This window comes from Rhea pennata, chromosome 31 (genome assembly GCF_028389875.1).
Source record: "Rhea pennata isolate bPtePen1 chromosome 31, bPtePen1.pri, whole genome shotgun sequence".
Classification (NCBI taxonomy): domain Eukaryota; kingdom Metazoa; phylum Chordata; class Aves; order Rheiformes; family Rheidae; genus Rhea; species Rhea pennata.
This window is the reverse complement of record NC_084693.1, coordinates 3,457,674-3,478,777: the sequence shown is the minus strand read 5'-3', so window position 1 is coordinate 3,478,777 and position 21,104 is coordinate 3,457,674. Positions and strand designations below refer to the sequence as shown.

The following is a 21,104-nucleotide window of genomic DNA, read 5'->3' as shown; positions in this document are numbered from 1 at the left end:
GACCTCTCCTGGCCAAGCAAGGCTAGTCAAAAGGTGCATAAAAGGGTCAAGTCATGGTTCAATGTTACCTTGATCTGCAGAGACTCCCATCAAACCAGACAGTAGCAGACAGTTGTACCTGCAAGGAGTTTCAGTGTAGGGCTACGAAGATGATCAGAGTACTGGACCATCTGCCCTAGGAGGAATGGCTGTGAGAGCTGGGCCTGTTTAGCCTGGGGAAGAGAAGCCTGAGGGGGGATCTCATCAGTGTGTATAAGTATCTGAATGGAGGATGTCAGGGGGACAGGGACAAACTCTTTTCAGTTGTCCCATGTGACAGGACTAGAGGCAATGGGCAGAAATTGAACCACAGGAAGTTCCGCCTGAATGTGAGGGGGAATTTCTTCCCTGTGAGAGTGACAGAGCACTGGAACAGGTTGCCCAGAGAAGTTGTGGAGTCTCCTTCTCTTGAGATATTCAAGGCCCACTTGGATGCAACCCTGTCTAATGCTGCAGGTGACCCTGCTGAGCAGGGAAGTTGGACTAGATGATCTCCAGAGGTCCCTTCCAATCTTACTGATTCTATGATTCTATGATTCTTAACTAGAGAGCAATTTCTACAGCAACTGAAAGGGACAACATGATATCTGAGTGCAAACTCATGTAATTGTGGATTCTTTTCATGGTTTTAGATACAGATCCTTATGGAGAGTGACAGGTTCTGCCTTTATTTTCTCTGGAGTCTTGTAGGTTGAAGCAAAGGATACTACTCCCTTCCAGTGGACATGGGATCCACCTTGTTGCAGGACTCTATTTGGAAACCTATCCTGTGGAGAGCATCCTGTGGAGATGGGTGTGTGTGGAAACACAGAGGTCTGGCAGAGGGTGTGCAGTGCTGGTGGGTTGCTCTGTTTCCAGAGGATGATGGCTGCTATGCTCTCCCTAAGGCCATGAGGGGTCATAGATCACACTGGAACTGGTGGCTTCAGAGCAGCAGGAAAGCAATGTTCTCTCTGAGGAGAGAGAGGTCACAGAAGGGCTTGACTATCAGAGGCCCTGTACGGCACTGAGATGCTCTGACAGAGCCCCTGTGCCCAGGCTGGATTAGATGGAGATGCTATTTTCTATCTGCTTGGGATTAAGATAGTTGTATGGCAGCTCCACGGGGTTATTCCTCTCCTCAATCTCCTCAGTGATCTCCTGGAGGCGTTCCTGAAAGGCCTTGATCAGTTGCTTTGGCTCCTGTTCCGTGAAATGCTCCTCTGGATACTGGCCAAGGAACCTCTGAAAGGCATGTGGAACAGAGTCAGAAGCCCAGATCTGAAGGCTCTCTGAGAGAGGACTCATCAAGATCTGCCTTCAGGAGGCCTCTGGCACACACTCTACACAAGCTATTGATGCTCCTCTGGCAACACTCCCAAACATCCTTTTCCACCACTCTCACCTCTGCCTCATCCTGCCCTCTGCTCCCCAACGCCATCTCCCGAGATGTTCCCTCTACCTCCAAGCTGAACCTTTCTCATTAGGCCTGCCTAAGCAGGTGACCAGGTAGGACTTATTGCTCAAGGCAGAGACCAGTCTGTGCAATCCTATGTGCTCACCGTGTCTGCCAGTCTACTGCTCAACAGCAGGAGGGATGTGGCATTTTGGGCTGTGGTGGCCACAGTCGGGATGGTATCAAGGAAAAGCTGCAGGGAGTACCTGCTCTTCACTTCAGGTGGAGGCTCTCTCATGGATGATGGGTAATTGGGCAGGAATGCTCCTAGGTCGTACTGCAGTCAAAAATGCCATGGTGAGATGTGAGCTTCAGCAGCCCAGAGAGTTATTCCCTGTTCCCCACCCCATTCAGATGCAAAGACTTGCCCTAGCTGCCCTGTAATGAGAGGCATGAAGAAATGGATAGGTGAGGGTCTGCCTCTTCAGTAAGGATCAACTAGAGTAGAGATCAACTTTGTGCCCTGGCATTGCTTGTCAGCAATGGCAGGGAACAAAGATCCCTCTGCCCTCTGGAATTTACTGTATGAGGTGTCTCATCTTCACCCTTTTGCCCTTTTCCTCTTTGGTAGATTCCTCCCTGGCCTCGGGACTGTGCCTCTCCAGTCTTGGGGAGAAATGTGATGGCAGGCAGGCCTTGCTCTCCAGCTAGGTCTGAAGGATTATATTCCTGGCTCTCAAGTCCATCCTCTGCCTTGGGAGACCCAACTGAGTAAAGCAGGAATGCCAGGGACAGGATGGTTTGGTAGGTTAATGCCATGGGCTAGGGGTAAAGCTCTACAATACTGCCTGTGGTGATGAGTGAGGGAAAGCAAGGTTCAAGAGATTAAATATATGTAGTTCCTCTCTCCCACCTGTCCAGTATTGACAGCTGCATGCTGGGCTGAGCATGTGAATATCACCATGGTGAGGAATTTCTTGAGCTCTGGGATGGTCTGTAAAGATGAAGGGATACCTGAGGAGGGGAGAGGAAAGTCAGAGAGGGCTGGGTTCCCTCAGAGTCATCCTCTCCAAGCCCAGTACATTGGCCCTGGATCCTGAGGTTGAGGACAGGTTTTGCAAATACTCTATGCACTGAGCCTGAGAAAGTAGATGAAAACTCTAGCAGAGACCTCCTCACTGCAGAAACTCCTAGTATGCTGCAGTACTCTATCCTCACCAGTGACATTATAGTCTTGGGCATATCAGTATGTGTTCTCCAGCAAGGAAGGGTTAAGTTTGGGAACTTGCAAGGTCATTGTGAAATCTCCTAAGGACAATATACAGGAGGATGGACATTTCAAAGAAGCTTGAGGACTAGATTGAAGAGGGAACAGTACCTGAAGACTCTCTGCCCAGGAAGCCATTCATGAAGATCTCCTTTACCCAGGCCTGCAGCTCAGCATCTCTTTGGACAGACTCATCACTTGCATAATAGAAATCAATAATGCCAGAGACAAAGCTGGACAGGGGAGAGAAGAAGGGACTGAAGTGAGTACTGGGGAGGCCAGGAAATGTCCCTGGTTCATAACCAGCTGATTCAGAGAATAAGGCTTCTCTTACAGTGAATGTCAGTATCAAGCTTCCCAGTTGCAGGGAGCACACTGAGTAAGAGAAAAACAACATTCACAACCATGGTTTTCTCAGTAGTGGTGGTCTCTAATATGGGCTGTAGTGAGCTTTTCTACAGTGATTTAGTATAAGGAGTTCTTTTCATGCCAGATCATAGGAGTCATTTTAGAGGTTCTAGAATATCTGAGCTGTGTACCCAGGTCTGACATATATGAGACAGGAGCTACAGAGAACTTGTGCTGCTTTGAAGCTGCAGCTGGGGGCCAGATGGGACAGTGAGGACATTGGAAGCTACAGTATAAACAGCTAATGCTGAGGCACTGGAGATAAAAAAAAAAAAAAAAAGTCCAAGGTTTCTGTCCTAAGGGAATCACTTTACATCTCTCTGACCCTTTGGACAGATGTGATCAGTCTTTTCCCCCCTCTTTTTCATCAACAACCCCCTTCTCTGCCTCTTTCTTTCTCCCAGACTCTACCTGGCCACAGCTGTCCAGAGCTTCATCCCATCATCTCTGTAATAATAATTGGGAATAGAGGAGACTCCTCGGGCCTGGATGTCATCAGGGAGGCAGAGAGACCTGTAGGTCACCTTCTCCAATCCCCTTCTCAGGATCATTGTCAGCCCTTCATAAGAAGCACCAGTACCCTGAAAAAGATAGAGCTTTTGAGGATGAGAGGAGTGACATGGAAATGACATAGGCCTTAATCCAGATGAGCAATGACGCACTGCATTGTTGCTGTGGTTGCTGAGTTCATGAACAACAACACTGTGCCCCAAGGGGACAGAGAAACATCTTCCCTTTTCTTTGTAGGGCCTGTAGGGCAAAAGGATGACTGCATGAGTGACAGGAACCCATGGCCTCCTGGGCCGTGGAGACAAATGCACCCCCAAAATGATGTCACTTACAAGAACCATCCTTGCAGGCCAGGACATTGATTTTTTGAGAGAACACTCACCCACACCCATCTCTGTGGTCCTAGAGATACATGCATTGACAGTTCCCACTTCTCACACTCAGGCATTTGCCTTCACAGTGACTGAAGTTGTGACTGTAGTACATACTCCTCTACACAGGGACAGCATGAAGCTAGTGACAACAGCAAGAAACATACTCTCTATATATGTTCCCAGGACTCCTGAGCCCAGATCATGACAGGCTACAGAAGCACTAAGTGGTCTTCCCAAGAGAGACCCCATAGCTTGAGGTTAGGATCACACTGCTCCAAGCAGGAGCTGCTGGTAGCCCTGTTCTGACAGGCCCTTTTATCCAGCAAAGCCACACAAACAAGACTCTTGACTTCTCTTCTGGATATCGCAAATATTGGTAGAAAAATACAAACACTTTAATTCCTTTATTTTAGCTGAGGCAGCTCAAACAAAAATGTCTAAGCCAGAGCAATTCCCATCAGCTGCCTTCTCAAGGCAATGGAAAGATGGAGTGGCTGGCCCTTTTCTCATAACAAAGGGACCTGTCCTAGCCCTATCTTGTCATCACTAGGAAAGGCAGAGCTGTGCAATCACTTACTTTTTCTACGATGCCACCGGGGTTGATGAGCACGCTTCTAGCCAAGGTGTTAATGTGCAATGTGAAACGGAAGTGAGGGATCAGCAGCTGGAAGGAGACATGTAAGAAATCGGAAAAGATTAACTGACTTTGTCCGTAAACTAAAGATCCTTCTCCTCCATCCAGCAGGTTCAGTCAGCAGCACTTCCCACAGCTGAACATATCCGCAGCCCCTTTCCTAAGAGAATGAGAGTCTGCTATCTCCCAGATGCTTTGATGAGTTCTAGCACAAACAGAGCCAATGTAAGCTGGAGAAGGAAGTATTTCAAGGATCTTAGTAGGAAAGAGGAGCCCAGTCAGGTAAGTAATGTATTAGAGAAGACCTACTAGGGAATTAAGGCAGACCACTCCGGGGTGATTCTAACTGTCAAATTCAGAGGACAGGTGCCATTTAAAATTCTAGCACCCAGACTGATCAAATGTGATTGCCCAGCCAAGGTTTTTCCCAGATGCTCTGCTCAGGCTACAGCTACATTGGCATAGAACCCACTGCCACTTGGAACTGAGCCCGATGGTGCCTACCACAGACTTGCATATATAATCCCAGCTTGCTCTAAATGTTACCCTTCCCAGGTGCTCCCTTCACCTTGAACACAGGATGGCACATGGGCAGGTGTCGCAGGGTGGAGATGGCAAAGACCTCCCCAAAGAGATGGGTCTTCAGCAGGTGGGTAATGATCTGATGGATGTAAAACTCAGCATTGCGCACCCAGGTCTTGGCCAGGATCCAGTCCCACTCACAGTCACTTGGCAGGAAGATGGGGCTCTTCGGGCCAGGTGTCTGGCTGAGCTGTTGAAGGACAGAGCCATGAAGAGTACTGTGTTGAAAGATATGCCACTACTTCCTACCTTGGGATGGGAAGGTTGAGTCATCTGCCAGACCCGCCTGACTTTCTCCAGGGACAACCTGGAGAGCCCAACACCACAATGTTACTGTAGTAGGGGAGGGGCTTAGTACCATGCACCTAGTCTTGCTGTCTGGTATCTTATGACTGTCATCTGCAACAACTATGACATATTTTTCTAGATTTGCCTGATGGTAAGAACCATACTTTGATTATATTTCTGTCCTAAGTGCACACAGATAATAGGAAAAAAAGTCTTAGCTATAGATTTGAAGCAATCTTTTCAACAAAGCGTAATAACTAATAGGTAGAATTTGGGTCTATTCTCTTCGTTCATGACCTTCAAGCAGAATGGACCTTTCACAGCTGAACTTCATGAGGCCCAGTCCTCAAGGTTCCTGCATTCCATGTGCATTGAGGCTCTTGTTTGGCTTGTTACCAATCTCCCTAATTTAATATTATCCACATGTTTCCTGAAGCTGTGCTCTGTGCTGTCACCCAGGATGTTCATGAAGATACTGAACAGTTTTGACACACAGTCTGGCTCTCTGGCCATCACTATATGCCAAGCCACAAATCCATACTCTTTGAATCTGTCAGCCCTAGCAGCTTCCAAACCATCTGTCATTTCATCCAGTCTATAGTTCATCAACTTCCAAAAGAAAATGTTATTGACGATAGTGTCAAAAGACTTACTTCTTGCACTCTCAAATCATCCACGTATGCAAACAATCTGTTGTGGAAGACAATTAAGTTCCCCAAACACGATCTTCCCTTGTGTAATCTGTCTGCTTGGTCCTGATGATGTCCTTGTCCTTCACAGAATCACAGAATCACAGACTGGGTAAAGTTGCAAGGGACCTCTGGAGATCATCTAGTCCAACCTCCCTGCTCAGCAGGGTCACCTACAGCATGTTAGACAGGATTGCATCCTGGTGGGTATTGAATATCTCCAGAGAAGGAGACTCCACAACCTCTCTGGACAAACTGTTCCAGGGCTCTGTCACTCTCACAGCAAAGAAGTTCTTCCTTCAAGAACTTCAAGAAGTTCCTTCAAGAAGTTCTTCATTCAAGTGGAACTTCCTGTGCTTCAGTTTGTGCCCATTGCCTCTTGTCCTGTCACATAGCATTACTGAAAAGAGTTTAGCCCCATCCCCTTGACACCCTCCCTTCAGATACTTATACACATTGATAAGATCTTCTCAAGTTTCTCTTCTGCAGGCTATACAGGCCCAGCTCTCACAGCCTTTCCTCCTAGGGCAGATGCTGCAGTCCATTGAATATCTTTGTAGCCCTATGCCTGACTCTCTCCAGTAGCTCCATATCTTTCTCGTACTGGGGAGCCCAGAACATACTGGAAATACATACTTGGAAATGGATGCTATTTCTAGGGACTGAGGTGAAGCTATCTGGTCTGCAGTTTCCTGGGTTATACATCTTGCATTTCTCTAAGATGGCATATGTTGGCCTCTTCCCAGGTGTCCAGGACCTCCCTCACAATGTCACCTTTCTTGTCCCTTGCCTCTGTGGGCACTGAGGTGCATCTCCTGAAAGTGGATGTGGATGACTGCTATGCAGGCATCTCTATCTGACATATTTGTCCTCATCTCTCTTTACAGCACACAGAGAAGGAATCAGCACAAACAGCAACAACTTCTCATCCTGAAGTATACACCTCCATTATGAGAGTTGATTTCTCCACCTACAGCATACAGGGAACTCAGGCTGCCAGTCAGGAGACTGTAGATGTCACACTGTCAGTAACTGCATCTCATAAAGGAAAAGCAACTATTTGAAGCTAATGTTCAGGAATACTGGGCCAGCAGTAGTGACTCCAAGGGGAGAGCATTCAACTCTGCTAAGGATTTATTATTCTAACAGCTTTGCCAAGTTCTGCCTTACCTGGATGGCAATGGGGTGCAGAAGCCCAGCAGAGTCCTGGTGTAGGAGGCACAGAGGAGCAGCACTGTACTGTTGCTGCCCATGGATGGTTCCAGTGGGAATATCCTCAAGGATTTCATAATCCGCAATAAATATATGTCCCTCCTGTAAGCAGAAACCATATGCTCAATTGGCAGGCAGGAGGAGAAACAGAGACAAAAGTGTTCTCCAGGGTTAGGTTCACCTCAGGTATTTGTATAGATAACATGGAATGGGGAGGAGCGGAACTGAAACCTAAGAGTACCAGTCTGCAACCTGTGCCAGAGCAGTGGTTTCTCCCATACACTTTTCTCCCCTTATAAAATCAAATTCCCATTTACTGTGTCCCCAGCCAGTCTATGCCCACAGAGGATCAGTGTTGAGGCCCATGGAGAGTACTCTAGCATTAGCACTGGTGCCCAAGGGACACCAGGTCCTTAGGTCTTTCTTTACCATTCCCTGGTGTTCCCAGGCTATGCTAGACACTCATCCATGCAGACTGAGCAGCTCTGTCTTACTGGGGTGACACACCACCTCACACTTTCTGCAGAGCCAGGAGGCTGTGGCTGGAGGGAACCTTTCCTCAGGCTTTTCCAGGGCTGAAATTACCTGCATTTCCTTCCTGAGGTTAGTGTCAGCCCCCAGGAAACTAGCCACCATCTCCTGCCTCACCGGGAATTTGTCTGGCAGCTCCATGCACTTTTGAATCACAACTGGATTGTTGCCATTCAGAAACTGGTAGCCAAAAAATGTGTCTTTACTCCAGTGGCGGGCTACATACTCTGGAACTGAAGGAGAAAAACCACCAGACATTAGCACTCTCTTGTGGAGCCCCCTGCATGGGTGCTTTCATGCAATAACAGCATCTCCATTTTTTCTCTATGACAGTACTTACAGTGAGAATTCTAGAGACAATCCTTATTTCCCTATGGAAAAGAACTTAGGTGATCATAGTCACGTGCACACATATGTGTATGTTATAGTGTACTATACCAATAGCCCCCAGTAGCCTTCTATTCTGTGGTGTACTATGGGGCAGGAGGAAGAAAGCATTTTGGTTTTCTCACGGCCTATCTCTTTCACAGTTCATAAATTGTTGTCACATGTGAAATACACCTTGAGCCCTTCATGGCAGCTCCCTGAAGCTAGGTATGGGATAGAGGAGCAAGTTGCCTTACTAATTCCAGGGGTCTGGTATGAGTTGATCAGTTGCTGGAAACCAGAGAAACCTCTCAAGTATTGGGAAGTGTCAACTGTTACTCGCATCTCCTCCGTTGCCAGCAAGTCTGCTCTTATGCTTGATATTGAGAAGGAACTGTTTCTTTGCTGGCAGGAGAAACTGTAGGGCCATCAAGGCTTCTGAACAAAATGCCACTGAGTCCTCAGGGAAAAAAAAAAAAAAAAAAAAGTAGCCTTAAATTGCTGGGATTAAATGCTATGGTGTGTGGCCTCAGGGACAGATTCCTCCACCAAAGATCTATGTGGTGGCCTGAGGAGTCAGTAACCTTTGGTAAGCATCTGCTTTGATGGCCTGTTCTGAGTGCCATGCTGCTGCCAAAAGGAGTCTCTCCAGTCATGACAGGCTTGCCTGGTTTCCCAGTTGTTACTCTCCTCAGTCCTCAAGAAACTCTTGAGCAGGAGGAGATCACAGAGCCATTCAGGGTGAAAGGGACCCCGGGAGGTCTCTTACCCAATTTCCTCCTGAGGACAGTCAGCACTGAGATTAATCAGGTTGCTCAAGGCCTCGTCCAGTCATGTCCTAAACACCTTTCGGGATGAACTATACAGACTATTTGAGAAACCTGTTCTCATGGAGAACTTTTTTCACTTAGGTCATTTCAGAACCTCCTCTGTTCCATTATTTGACCACTATATCTCACTCTCCTGCCTCCTGTAAAAAACCTGGGTCCTGTCTAGATAAATTCCTCATTCATACTGGAATGCTGCTATTGGATCCCACCAATAGTATTCTATTTTGCAGGCTACACTAGCCCAATTCCCTCGGCTTTTCCCTGCAAGCAAAGTGCTCCAGGCCCCTGATCATGTTCTTTGTTCTCCATTGGACTTTATTTGGTTTATTGATGTCATTCTTGTACTGGAAGACTCAAAACTGAGTGCAGTATTCCAGATGCAGTCTATCAAATGACAAGTAAAGGGGGAAAATAATTTCCCTTGATATACTGGCTATTCTCGTCTTGCTGCAGTCCAGTATGTTTGCTTTCTTTGATGCCAGGGCACACTGCTGACTCTGTTTAGGCTGCTGTCCTCCAAGACCCCCTAGGAACTTTTCAACAGAACTGCTCCCCATCCTGTATTGTTGCAAGGAGCTATTTCTTCACAGGTACAGGACTTGGCATATGTCCTTGTTGACTTTCATGAGATTCCTGTTGACCCTTTCCTCTGTCTTATCTAGGTTCCTGCATCCTCTCAGTTAATACTTTGCTATATGGCTGTGTGGCTAGAGTCACAGTGAGGGCTTTTATCATCACAGGACCCTGAGGAACAAGAACTGTTAGGGAGAGATGGGATCCACTTGATGAAGTTGGGCAAGAGTATCTTTGTCAACAGGTTTGCTAACTTATTAAGTATTTAAGCTAGATTTTTGGGATTGGAGACCAAAGGCTGCAAAGAAATGAGGTGGGGAGAAAACATATGTAGGACAGTGCAACAGGGAAGCTTCTACACTCTTCCTGAGAAAACAGCACATCTGGTGGCCAGTCTGAATTGCCTGTGCACGAGCATATGGAACATAGAAAACAAAGAGGAGGAACTGGAAGCCTACGTGCAGTCATAAGGCTATGACGTCATTAGGTTTACAGAGTTGTGGTAGAATAGTTTGCATGACTGGAATACTGTAATGGATGGATATAGTCTCTTTAGGAGGCTAGGAAGGTGAGAAGGGATGATTGCACTTTGTGCAAAGACATGGCTCAAATGCAAAGAGTTTTACTTTGGAACAGATGACTGAGAAATTTCGGGTTAGGATAAATGGAGAAGTCGACAAAAGGGATCTTGTGGTTGGCATCTGCTACAGAACACCTAATCAGGAAGAGCAAGAAGACGAAGTTTTTTTCTGAGAACTAGGGAAGAGCAAGTGTGGGGAGAGAGAACCCTCATGATCATAGGCCCTGTTTCTTATGAGGAAGACTTTGGCTGCCTGCCATCTACTGTAAGAGGAACATGATGGGGAGAAAATATTCCAGGAAATAAGCTGTTAGCTGTGTGCCCTTGTGGTGATGCCAACCAACTGCATCCTAGCCTGCACTGGTAAAAGCATGGCCAGCAGGTTGAGGGAAGCAATACTACTGTATATTTTCCCCTTGTATTGTAGATACATAAAAGATAGTGATAAAATGTAGGAAATCCAGCAGAGACCACCAAAATGGGTAGGAAGATGAAGGACATGACATTCAAGGAGAGGTTAGAAGACTAGGTTTGTTCAGCCTGGACACATGAACAGAAGGGATGATCTACTCATCATCTGCAACTATCTTATGGTTGGCTATCTAATGGTATAGTGAGGATGGAGCCAGACTCTTCAGAGGTGCACAGCAAAAGAACAGGAGGCAACGGACACAAGTTACCGTAAAGAAAATTCCAATTATATATGAGGAAAAAGATATTATGGGCCTGGTCAAATCCTAGAATGCATTTCTCAGAGAACTGAGAGGATTTTCATCCTTGGAGAAACCCAGAACTCACATGGTCAAAGTTCTAAGCAAAAGCTCTCCGTTGAGACCTTTTAAGTTGACCCTGCTCTGAGCAGGGGACTGGATCAAAACAGTTACAAAAACTTTGTAATTCCTTCCAGTGAAATTTTTTCTGTGTTTCTACAGTTCTCCTGGCCAGGATCTGGAGGGCTAGAACTATCAGTCAAGGGACTCTTGCTGCAGTTATATGACCTGTCTGGGATGCTGTGTAAAGCAGAGATCTTGCTCCTTCCTTCAAAATGCACACGCGCACACACACTGCTCCTGCAGTGACAAATTAACTCTTCATTTCTTTTGCAATATGATACTGTGTCATATTATGGCTGATCTGAATTGAATGGTTAAATGCAGAAGGAAGAAGGGAGTGAGAAACAGATCCCAAGGCTCTGCCTTCTCAGTGGAACATCCTTCTTCTAAGGGTATGAAGTCAGCATCTTTGTTCCCTGCCTCTCTCTCCCTTGTCTCAAGAGAGGACAAGATACAGCAGAGATTATTCTTAGGATAGTGCTGATCCATGTACAAGCATGGATAGACCTTGGAAAGCATTGCAAAATGTATGCTATTAACATCAAGTAGGAATCACACAGAGAACCTCCAAGCAAAGCATACGCCTCCTCTATCCTCAGGACAACAGGAAGGCAGTGCTAGACAAACAAATAATCTCTTCCAAAAGTCCATGAAAGCACACCAGGGAAAGATAAGGAGCAGAGGGGTTGGGGGAGGAACAACTGAGACACTGTCAGATAGGAGATATAGGACCATTCATTCATGGGCAGTGAGATCAGTGAGATCCACTGTGAGGCTGAGGATCTGCTACCTGCTTCCCATTTGGGATCAGGAGCAGGCATTAGAAATATTGTGAGACACCTGTGCAAACTAGGCTGAATGCAAATACAGACTGGGAACAAATTCATAGAAAAGTGTGGGTCTGAGAAGAAAGCATGATATGGCCCAGAACGTGGTCCAGAGGATATTTGTGCGAGAGCCAGTACAGTCTTTAGAGGTATGGGAAAGGAGATCTACTTCCTGCTGTTCAGTCATACTGAGACCAAAAACACAGGGCTCTTTCTGTGTAAACAGTGTTATAGCATGGAAGCATTCCAAAATTTTCCTAGCAAGGGCAATTCTAGCACCACCTGGCCACAATCCTATCCCCAGATCTCCTTACAGTCTCCTTGCACTGCTGGATCCTGTCCTCAGCATCTCCTGCTGCTAATAACATTAATTTTGAAAGCAGAGCATTCAGAAACAATAAAAAACTCACCTTTAACTCATCTGTCAAGTGATGGACATAACCTGAGAAGCTACTTAGAGTATCTATACATAATATAAGGGATGGCATGTGTAGGGAACATTATTGTGCCTGATGATATCTATTAAACTGTGGTGAGTGCCCCAGAGAAGCACTAAGAGGTTTTGTCAGATAGTTGATGATTCTGATAAACATTTGTGTGTGAAGTGATAAGGCTGGAGTTTTATAGTGGAGGAGCAATATGAAGATGTGCCATGAGACCAGAGCACAGTAGCTGTTGCTAGTGGATGTGATTAAGGTATGTATGGACTAGGGGATGTTATTCCTACTGGGTCATAATGCACTGAATGTGGGGAGGATGCTATTCTGCTACTGGTCATGTTACGCTGAGTGATAGAAGGGAAGTTCTGCTGCGCATGGTAGTCCTCTCAAAGGGTCACTAAGGCTGTGGATCTCAGGGCTCTTTGGAATCAGAACAAAGTTGACATACCAGTATTTCGCCCCTTTATCTTGGAGAATAACTTTTCCATATCATGCAGGCTCTTCCAGGAGGAGTGGTTTTTCAGAAATCCCATAAAAGTCATTCTGAGTATTCTGTGAAAAGAGTTGGACAGAGTGAATGCCATAGCTGGTCAGAGACTCTCATCACCTTTTCATTATGACTTCCTTTGCTTTCTCTATCTCCTGGTAACCCCCGTAGACACTCATGTCCCTACTTCTGGATTTCTTCTTTCTCCTTCTCACACCATAGTCACATGATGCCCTTGATGCTGGAGCACAAAGCAGCATCTCCATAGTCTTAGCATAAGCAAGGCCTCTCTGACTGAGAGGAGACCCCTGGTAGGTCTCAATGGGAACAGAGTGGGGAAGGAGGAGATTGTAGAAAAATCCAACAAAGTGCAGCAGAGCTACGATCCTGATGATGTGTGCAGATTTAAATTTTCCGGGAGACTCAGATGATGGGCATGTTTGCATGTATAAATGGAGTCCTGAAATTTTTTGCCAAATGCTGTGGTGTACAGAGGGATTCACAGTGGCTAGTAGCTGTGGAAAAGGAGAAGTTTATAGGGAATCTTCCAACATCTTTGGAGAGACAAGGCTAGGAGATAGGCCTGTCTGCTGGAAAATTTGACATCCACCCTCTTAGGAGAACTAGGGCTACCTTGATCGTCTCTGCTGAGGGATGTGAAACACTTGCCAGATTTCCTGTAGACTCAGTGGAAGGGCAGGAGAGACAACTGTGGGGATTCTCTTTGGGCTTAAGTACAGGACTCTGCACCTAGAGGGAGTTTTCAGGGTCACCCAGGAGGATTCTCCCTGTTTCAGGCATTTGCAGCTTGTCCACATAAGTGTGTACCTTTCTCCTTGCCTCTCACACTCTTAGAAGTATAGGCTAGAATGGACTTCTCTTTCATGGATGCATATGGCACTTATAGCCTTGGCTGTGGAGGAAGGATCCTGCTGGAGCTTGCCCTAACCAACAAAGAGGGACTGGTTGGAGATGTGCAGGTTGGGGGCAGCCTTGGCTGCAGTGACCATGAGATGGTGGAGTTCAGGATCCTGTGGGGAGGAAGCAGGGCAGTAAGTAGGATCACAACTCTGGAATTCAGGAGAGCAGCCTTCGGCCTCTTCAGAGACCTACTTGGAGGAATCTCATGGGTTAAGGCCATGGAAGGAAGGGAGGGAAGGTCCAGGAAAAGCTGGCTAGTATTCAAGGATCACTTCCTCCAAGCTCAAGAGCGGTGCATCTCAAGGTGAAAGAAGTGCAGCAAGATGCTCCTGGAAAAACTCAAAAAGAAGAAGGTACCTAGACTGTGGAAGAGCGTACAGGCTACTTAGGAGAATTATACGAATGTTGTCAGAGTATACAAAGATGTGACAAGGAAGGCTAAGGCCCAGTTGGAATTGAGTATGGCAAGGGACAACAAGGACAATAGGAAGGGCTTCTTCAAATACATCAGTAGCAAGAGGAAGACTAGGGAAAATGTGGGCTAACTACTGAGTGGGGCGGGGGCCCTCGTGACAAAGGATACAGAGAAGGTAGAATTATTGAATGCCTTCTTTGCTTCAGTCTTCACAGCTAAGGGCAGCCATCAAGAATCCCAGAGGCTGGACGTGAGGGAGAAAGTCTGGAGAAAAGACTTTCCTTTGGTTGAGGAGGACAGAATTAGAGACCTTCTGGGCAAGCTTGACATCCACAAATCCATGGGCCCAGATGGGATGCACCCACGGGTAGTGAGGGAGCTAATGTTGTTGCCAGGCCGCTCTCCATCATCTTTGAAAGGTCATGGAGAACTGGAGAGATGCCCGAGGACTGGAAGAAAGCCAATGTCACTCCAGTCTTCCAAAAGGGCAAGAAGGAGGACCCAGGCAACTATAGGCTGGTCAGCCTCACCTCCACCCCTGCAAAGATGATGGAACAGCTCATTCTGGATGTAATCTCCAGACATATGGAGGAAAGGAAGGTTATCAGGTGTAGTCAGCATGGATTCACCAAGCCAAAATCATGCTTAACCAATCTGATCAGCTTCTATGATGGCATGACTGGCTGGCAGATGAGGGGAGAGCAGTGGATGTTGTGTACCTTGACTTCAGCAAGGCTTTTGACACTGTCTCCCATAACATCCTCCTAGTTAAGCTCAGGAAGTGTGGATTACATGAGTGGACAGTGAGGTGGATTGAGAACTGGATGAAGAACAGAGCTCAGGGGATTGTGCTCAGTGGCATGGAGTCTAGTTGGAGGCCTGTGGCTAGTGGAGTTCCCCAGGGCTCAGTACTGGGTCCCATCCTGTTGAACTTATTCTCCAATGACCTGGATGAGGGGATAGAGTGCCTCTTCAGCAAGTTTGCCAATGATACTATGCTGGGGGGAGTGGCTGATACTCCTGTGGGCTGTGCTGCCCTTCAGAGAGACCCAGACGTGCTGGAGAGCTGTGCAGAGAGGAACCTCGTGAGGTTCAACAAGGGCAAGTGCAGGGTCCTGCACCTAGGGAAAAATAGCCCTCGGCCCCAGAACAAGCTCGGGGCTGGCCTTCTGGAGAGCAGCTCTGCAGAGAAGGACCTGCGAGTGCTGTTGGATGACAAGCTGACTGTGAGCCAGAAATGTGCCCCTGTGGCCAGGAAGGCCAACGGTCTCCTGGGGTGCATTAGGAAGAGTGTTGCCAGCAGGTCGAGGGAGGTGATTCTGCCCCTCTACGCAGCCCTGGGGAGGCCTCACCTCAAGTACTGTGTCCAGTTCTGGGCTCCCCAGGACAAGAGAGACACGGAGTTACTGGAGAGAATCCAGCGTAGGGCTACGAAGATGATCAGAGGACTGGAGAACCTGCCCTAGGAGGAATGACCGCGAGAGCTGGGCCTCTTTAGCCTGGGTAAGAGAAGACCGAGGGGGGATCTTACCAATGTGTATAAGTGCCTGAAGGGAGGGTGTCAAGGGACGGGGCCAAACTCTTTTCAGTTGTCCCATGTGACAGGATTAGAGGCAATGGGCAGAAATTGAAGCACAGGAAGGTCTGCCTGACCGTGAGGGGGATTTTCTTCCCTGTGAGAGTGACAGAGCCCTGGAACAGGTTGCCCAGAGAAGTTGTGGAGTCTCCTTCTCTGGAGATATTCAAGGCCCGCCTGGATGCAACCCTATCTAACATGCTCTAGTTGACCGTGCTTGAGCAGAGGGGATGGACTAGATGATCTCCAGAGGTCCCGTCCATCTTACTGATGCTATGGTTCTATGATTCTTTCCCAGCTGCCCAAAACTGGGGGAAACTATACCAAGTGTCCAGAATATTACATCATTCAAATATATTTTTTAAAACTTACTGAAATTTTTGGATACCATGGAATTCTTTGGTCCGTATATAGGAGAACTTGGTATCTGAGGACAGGTCCTCAACTGAATCCTCATCCAAACACAGGGGCCAGCCCTCAGCAAAGGTCTTCCACCTGTACGTTGAGGCAGGGACATTAACATCTGAAGAAAATAGGGGCACAGATCACACTTCCCAAGAACTTTGTCCAGTTCTTGGATTCACAATACCCATGGTGTAAAGAGATGGCAATCAGATAGGTACTCAAGAGTACAATTTTGGATAAATTGTATAAACAGTGGATTTTGTGCTGCAATTATTTTGACACTTGAAAGTTATGCAATATAAAGGCAAAGATCACACCAAAGTCAGTGTTCAACATGCAGCATTACTTTCAGCCATCCAACCAAGAAGAACAGAAATTTGATGTGATTTAGGACAATTTTTCAAGAAAATATAGTTATGGTAAGGACCACCTTCACAGCTCTTATTTCTTCAGTGGCTGAGTCCTTCAGATGCTGTTCTCCCATAAGTGCTCACCAAAACTGCTCCTATCTCTTCCTCAACAACTTGTACACTAGAAAGGTTGAAGAAAGCTTGAAGGCAGGAGGTGAGAAGTTCTTCTTAACTATGGGGTGATGGTAGAAAAGTGGGAAATGCCCCATACTGCAGAGACAGCACTGAGACCCCATTCCGCATGAGGCTGAACTCACCGGAACACCGCCTGTCTCTCCTCCAGTTCATTTCGTCGATGTTGTTTAAGGATGTCATATTCTTCATCACTGAGAGTTTTACCTAGCAAAGAGGAAAGAAGGATTGAAGTCAGACCTCTTGCCATGAGGAAGGATGCCCTGGATTATCTGGGCCTCTTTCCCAAAGAAAGAGTTTGAACATAGCTGCACAGAGAAGGCAGGTTTCTAGCTGCCTCCTTGTTTTTTCAAAAGTGAGGACTGGGGAAAGGTTCTCCAAAGGCTTCTACCTGTCCCTTCCCGGAGTTGCAGTGGGATCTCATTCTCCACCCATTGGTAGCAGGGGAAGTGGTAGATCTTTCCCTGGGGTGAGGTCACACAGACATCATTGCAAAACCAGGCATCTTCAAAAAGGATTCGCTCCTTATACAAGCGAATTAGCAGGATAGGACCCAGGTCATGCTCACAGTGAATCCTGGACTTCATCTAGGGAAAATGACAAAAGGATACTTCAGAGCAGCCATAGAGAGAAGGTCATGGAGGGCCTGACTCCTCTAGGAACTGCAGGACAGCAAGAGATTGCTGATGGTTGTGCCTACACATGTTCTGCAGATCCTCTGCCTCATCCATCAACACATTAAAATCATAGCATCATTAAGGTTGGAAGGGACCTCTGGAGATCATCCAGTCCAACCACTCTGCTCAAGCATGGGCAGGTTCTCCAGTCCTCTGATCATCTTCGTAGCCCTACGCTGGATTCTCTCCAGTAACTCCGTGTCTCTCTTGTCCTGGGGAGCCCAGAACTGGACACAGTACTTGAGGTGAGGCCTCCCCAGGGCTGCGTAGAGGGGCAGAATCACCTCCCTCGACCTGCTGGCAACACTCTTCCTAATGCACCCCAGGAGACCGTTGGCCTTCCTGGCCACAGGGGCACATTTCTGGCTCACAGTCAGCTTGTCATCCAACAGCACTCGCAGGTCCTTCTCTGCAGAGCTGCTCTCCAGAAGGCCAGCCCCGAGCTTGTTCTGGGGCCGAGGGCTATTTTTCCCTAGGTGCAGGACCCTGCACTTGCCCTTGTTGAACCTCACGAGGTTCCTCTCTGCACAGCTCTCCAGCACGTCTGGGTCTCTCTGAAGGGCAGCACAGCCCACAGGAGTATCAGCCACTCCCCCCAGCATAGTATCATTGGCAAACTTGCTGAAGAGGCACTCTATCCCCTCATCCAGGTCATTGGAGAATAAGTTCAACAGGATGGGACCCAGTACTGAGCCCTGGGGAACTCCACTAGCCACAGGCCTCCAACTGGACTCCATGCCACTGAGCACAATCCCCTGAGCTCTGTTCTTCATCCAGTTCTCAATCCACCTCACTGTCCACTCATGTAATCCACACTTCCTGAGCTTAACTAGGAGGATGTTATGGGAGACAGTGTCAAAAGCCTTGCTGAAGTCAAGGTACACAACATCCACTGCTCTCCCCTCATCTGCCAGCCAGTCATGCCATCATAGAAGCTGATCAGATTGGTTAAGCATGATTTTGGCTTGGTGAATCCATGCTGACTACACCTGATAACCTTCCTTTCCTCCATATGTCTGGAGATTACATCCAGAATGAGCTGTTCCATCATCTTTGCAGGGACGGAGGTGAGGCTGACCAGCCTATAGTTGCCTGGGTCCTCCTTCTTGCCCTTTTGGAAGACTGGAGTGACATTGGCTTTCTTCCAGTCCTCGGGCATCTCTCCAGTTCTCCATGACCTTTCAAAGATGATGGAGAGCGGCCTGGCAACAACATTAGCTCCCTCACTACCCGTGGGTGCATCCCATCTGGGCCCATGGATTTGTGGATGTCAAGCTTGCCCAGAAGGTCTCTAATTCTGTCCTCCTCAACCAAAGGAAAGTCTTTTCTCCAGACTTTCTCCCTCACGTCCAGCCTCTGGGATTCTTGATGGCTGCCCTTAGCTGTGAAGACTGAAGCAAAGAAGGCATTCAATAATTCTGCCTTCTCTGTATCCTTTGTCACGAGGGCCCCTGCCCCATTAGTCCCAACTCCACATCGTGCCTCCCCAGAGGTTTTCAAACATGATGGGTGGAGGAGAGCTGAAGGAGTTGAGGGCTGGACTCCAAACTCTCCTGTCCACTTAGGCTGCAAAGGGGTAGTGCTTCTCCAGGCACTCCGTGCTTTCCCTCTCTTGCAGCCCCTTTACTCCATCCATCCCTGGACTCTACACAAAGACCCCATGAACTCACACAATTGGTCAGGAGTTTATGGCTGAGTTTCGTCTTGGCGCTCTCCCCTTCAGTTCCCACCAGAGTGATGCTGATGGAATTTGTTGTCCTTGCCTGAAAAACATCACCTGTGGCCACCTGGACCTTGTATGTAGCCATGGGGTGTTGCTGAAGGCTTTCAGTGTGGATGGACAGCTGTGTTTGTGTATCACTCTCTCAGGCAGGGCTCACTGTGCTGAGGAGATCAGAAATGTTTATTTGATGCTGCCCTTCCCTCACTCTCTCTTCCCATCCAGCTACTGCAGGGCTGACAGAGCTGCCTGGGTCATAACTAGAGCTGTGATCTGAGTGTCTTTGTCCTCCCCCATATCTTTTCTGGTCCACACTCACATTGTACCTTAGTAAATAACTGTGAATTGATTCACCCTTACAGTCTGAAGGGGTATTCTATTGTAACTGTGGAAAAGAAGTCTGTAGAGAATCTTCTCACTGGGCTGGATAGAGGAATCCACTCACTGGACAACCAGCCAATAGCTGTATACTAATTTTGCATTGCCTGAATTCAGCCCTTTTTAGTGGGGAAGTGAAAGGTGGTGCCTGAGCAAGCAAAAGACAAGCCAATGTATATGCTGAAAATGAAAATCTCCCCCTTTCAGAGATGCCTACTGCATGATGAAGCTGTACAAAAACTGGAAGGAATACCCACTAGGAAGCACCTCTGATCAGCTGCAGCAAGTTGATTAGGCAGCAGAAGCCTCACAGTTATAGGCCTTGATACTCAGGGGAACCTGAAACACCCCAATATCTACCGGGAATGTAATGTGGCTGTGGGCAATCTATCCCCTTTTGATATGTTCTATTTTTTGATAGAAGTGATCAATGAGCACACTAGGGGACATTCTCTGCTAGATCCATTACACCTGAATAAGAAGAACTAGGATGGGAAGCAAGGGCTGAGGGCAGTATTGCCTGTGGTAAAGATGGGATGGTGGAGTAAAAAAAAAAGAGAGAGAGAGAGAAGTGACCAAGACAAACTGTAGAATCACAAGTATGAAATTCAGGAGAGCAGACTTTTGCTTGTTCAGGGATCTCTTGGAAGAATTCCATGGGAGATTGCCAAAAAGGTCCAGGGGAATGGTTGATTTTCAATAACTTCCTCAACCACAAGAACTGTCTATTTGAACATGCAGAAATCTGATCAGGCTTAGCAGAAGCGCTGTATGGATAAACAGGGAACTCCAGTGGAACTGAAATTGTGAAAGGGAGTGCATAAAAAGTGAAAGAAATGATGAGTTACCTTGGGAAAATACTGAGACATTGCCCAAGAGTGAAAGTATAACCTCAGGCAAGTCAAAATTCTGTTGGAAGCAGAGAACCACTGGGATGCTCAGGTGTAGGACTAGCCTGTAGATACATTAAATAAAGGAAAAGAAGTAAATGATGTCATTCCTTAAAGTAAGGTTTTCTCAGGCATTCTCTAAGTGTTCCCCTCTTCAGGCTTATCTGTGCTTGGACTAATCTCCTTCAGAGTGGTGTTCTTATCTAGGTGTCTCTCAAGGTGATCTTTCAAATCAGACTGGTTTTCCAAGCGCAAAAGAGTGAGAAGTAGATGGCAACCTGAAGAGAAGTGCAGAAGTAAGGAATGTAAGGAGGTGCCCAGGAAATAATATAAAGGGATAGGTAGTTGCACTTGCTCTGGGAAAGTGGCATGACCGGAGCCCTCTCTCAAGTGCCTATACATAAACACATGCAGCGTGGGAAAATGGTGGGCCCTAGGAGAAATAACAAAGATAAATAGCAGAAATACAGCTCTGGAGTTTGAGATCAGCTTTTGGCTTGTTCTGGAAGCTGCTTTGCAGGACACAAAATAATATCTTGGAGGGCAAAGGGCCCACAACATGCAAAACCTCTTCAGAGACAACCTCCTCAAAGCACAAGAACAGTCCACTCTAACATGTCAAAATTCAAGTAGTCATCATAGGAGGCCAGCATGGATTAATTAGGACTCCTGACAGAGTCTGCACTGAAAAAAAAAGAGAATGCAGGGCTATGGAGAGAACACCTGTAGAAGATC

At 47.1% G+C, this 21,104-nt stretch overlaps 1 protein-coding gene across 1 annotated transcript; it reads right to left on the bottom strand.

The window, feature by feature from the left end:
* Nucleotides 1–656: 656 nt before the first annotated feature.
* LOC134152365 (hydroperoxide isomerase ALOXE3-like) lies at nucleotides 657–19,189 on the bottom strand. The gene is made up of 14 exons (XM_062597635.1): nucleotides 19,052–19,189; nucleotides 17,096–17,291; nucleotides 16,830–16,911; nucleotides 16,391–16,443; nucleotides 16,146–16,280; nucleotides 7,964–8,142; nucleotides 7,337–7,480; nucleotides 5,176–5,379; nucleotides 4,551–4,637; nucleotides 3,501–3,670; nucleotides 2,793–2,914; nucleotides 2,328–2,428; nucleotides 1,581–1,751; nucleotides 657–1,263 (listed from the first exon to the last, which is right to left on the bottom strand). The coding sequence occupies exons 1-14, from the start codon at nucleotides 19,187–19,189 to the stop codon at nucleotides 1,084–1,086; spliced, it is 1,962 nt and encodes a 653-aa protein (XP_062453619.1). The 3' UTR covers nucleotides 657–1,083.
* Nucleotides 19,190–21,104: the final 1,915 nt, after the last annotated feature.

Excerpts from the sequence above, each read along its gene's own strand:
- LOC134152365 (XM_062597635.1), bottom strand. The coding sequence starts at position 19,189 with ATGGCTACATACAAGGTCCAGGTGGCCACAGGTGATGTTTTTCAGGCA. Across the intron at positions 16,912-17,095 it reads GCAACTCCGGGAAGGGACAG|GTAAAACTCTCAGTGATGAA; the intron begins GTAGAAGCCTTT and ends CCTCTTTGCTAG. Across the intron at positions 3,671-4,550 it reads CCGGTGGCATCGTAGAAAAA|GGTACTGGTGCTTCTTATGA; the intron begins GTAAGTGATTGC and ends TATCTTTTTCAG.